Source organism: Agrilus planipennis, unplaced genomic scaffold, assembly GCF_000699045.2.
Source record: "Agrilus planipennis isolate EAB-ADULT unplaced genomic scaffold, Apla_2.0 scaffold48, whole genome shotgun sequence".
Classification (NCBI taxonomy): Eukaryota; Metazoa; Arthropoda; class Insecta; order Coleoptera; family Buprestidae; genus Agrilus; species Agrilus planipennis.
This window is the reverse complement of record NW_020438937.1, coordinates 1,150,958-1,153,331: the sequence shown is the minus strand read 5'-3', so window position 1 is coordinate 1,153,331 and position 2,374 is coordinate 1,150,958. Positions and strand designations below refer to the sequence as shown.

The 2,374-nt window shown below is 29.8% G+C and overlaps 1 protein-coding gene across 1 annotated transcript in view; it reads left to right on the top strand.

Annotated features, from left to right (window-relative positions):
• The first annotated feature begins 555 nt into the window (after positions 1-555).
• LOC112904407 overlaps positions 556-2,374 on the top strand; it is a 3,437-nt gene continuing 1,618 nt past the window's right edge. Inside the window, exons 1-2 of the mRNA XM_025974346.1 lie at positions 556-750; positions 1,266-1,454. Coding sequence (XP_025830131.1) covers positions 673-750; positions 1,266-1,454 — 267 coding nt within the window. The 5' untranslated portion in view covers positions 556-672. The remainder of the gene's footprint in view (positions 751-1,265; positions 1,455-2,374) is intronic.

The window sequence follows — 2,374 nt, the reverse complement described above, 5'->3', positions numbered from 1 at the left end:
TCCTCTTTATCTCCAAGAAATTCCACGAGCGCTATTTTTTGCTGTTATAATTTTCCTCATTTTCGCGTTTAGCAGTGCCGGAGAGTACTTTTTCGACACCGCACTTGAAAACTGATTGCACCATTAGATTCTGCGCACCTTTTTACATTCCTGCACCCTTTCAATGTTTTCCAAACCCTCTTCATTTCCAAGAGATTTAACGTGCGCTTTTTCTTGTTCTCATAATTTTCTTTTTTTTGCGTTTAGCAGTGCCGCACGGTGCTTTTTTGCCACCGCACTTGAAAACCGATTGCACCATTACATTCTGCGTACCTTTTTACACTCCTGCACCCTTTCAATGTTTTCCAAATCCTCTTCATTTCCAAGACATTCAACGTGCGCTTTTTTTTGCTCTTATAATTTTCCTTATGACTAAGTTAAATAAAATTTATTTTTTATTTAAGTATTTAAGTTACACCTTTGTCTTTTTGTTCTTCTGCAATAGAAACTTGTATGACCTCTAGCTTTATTTCTAATGTGTACATTATTAATTAATTAATTAGTTGCATTCTTAATAATGTAATAATTCATTTTACAGGAATATTATACCACAACTCCGGGCACCGTATGCCGTAAGGCATCGATCGTTGCAGTCCTGTTTCACTCCACAACATAACAGCGTCTGAATGAAACATGAAAATGCCTTTTCCCGAATGGATGCAGAGGAATCTGTTGCCTATTACTAAAGAAAGGATTCATAGTAACTACTTGGTAGGTGACAATATTTACTAACTGAGAATAATAGACTTGCATTAATGATATCAGCATTTGGTCCTTAGGTAATGCTTAGATGAATAGAAAGGAAGTTTGGGTATTTATTTTTGAAATTATTATTGAAAGAATTTTTTTAAAAACATATAATATACTTTTAACCAATCGTAATAGTAAAGGAATATGCAAACAGGTGTTATTTCTTCACGTAAAATTTCCTTCTTGACTAAGCATCCATAAAAAATCTGGTATTATTAAAGCGTTCGTAGAAGCATATGTTTAGTTACTATAAAATTGTAATTCTTACCAAAAAAAAATTTTAAATCTACACTGATCATGGATAGATAACATTTTATTTTACGTTTATTTGAATTTTTTCTTTTTATTTACATTTAATCATTCTATAGATACTATAATATATAATAAATCATTTTCTTTTACTGTAACACTTAACTCTTACACTAATCTAAACAATAGCTTAATTCAGATCTTTTCATTCTTGTTTTGGTTAGTAGGAGCAGTCAGTGATAGCATGGAAGTCAACAACAAGTGAGGACATAAGGACCACTAGGACATCAAGGGACGATTCTACCAAAATCCATTCCACTAATCTCGGTCCAATCAAGGGAAGAGGCACTATCAACACATCAAGGGATAGATCAGCAAAGTCAATTCCAATAATTTCGACCCAGTCGAGGCAAGAGGCACATCAAGGAAATGTAATTAACATTTATTTACTTTTTATATTTTTCAAAAATGATTTCTCTTTTCCATCATATTCAGAAATTGTTTCTCTTTTTCTATACTTTCAAAGCCTATTTTTTTATTCTTTACTTACCTAATTTATTTTTTCACTTACCTTTTCTTAGAATTTATACTTTTTAAAATTATTCTGTTTTATTTCTTTTAATTTACGTTTGGACTTTTATCTTTTTTTTCAATGCTTATTCTTGTATTCTTTACTTACCTCATTTATTTCACTTACCTTTTCTTAGAATTTAATACTTTTTAAAATTATTTGTTTTATTTCTTTTAATTTACATTAAATCAAAATTTTTCTCACTTTCCCCTACATTAACTTGATTTTGATCACTTTTTAGTCGTTTTTCTATGAAATTTTCTTTCGTTTAATATATTGTATCTGAATTTAGATCTTTATTTGTTATGTTTAAATTTAGTTTACTTAAATACTATAATATACAACATAATAAATGTTTTTCTTTTACATTAAGTCTTAATTCTTATATTAAACAGTATCTATTTTAATTCAGATCTATTCATTCCTTTTTTAGTTAGTAGGACCAGTCAGTCAGTGATGGACCTCTAAGCCAAAAAGTAAAATCATCACGATAAGCGGAAGGCGTCAGAACCATTGGGATATCTAGGACTACACTAAAGAAATCCATTCCAACAATGTCGGCTTAGTCAAGACAGGAGGCACATCAAGGAAATGTAATTAACATTTATTTACTTTTTATATTTTCCTGAAATGATCTCTCTTTCCCATCATATTCAGAAATTGATTTCCTTTTTCTATACTTTCAAAGTCTATTTTTTTATTCTTCACTTACCTCATTTATTTATTAAAATTATTCTGGTTTGTTTCTTTTGATCCACATATTTT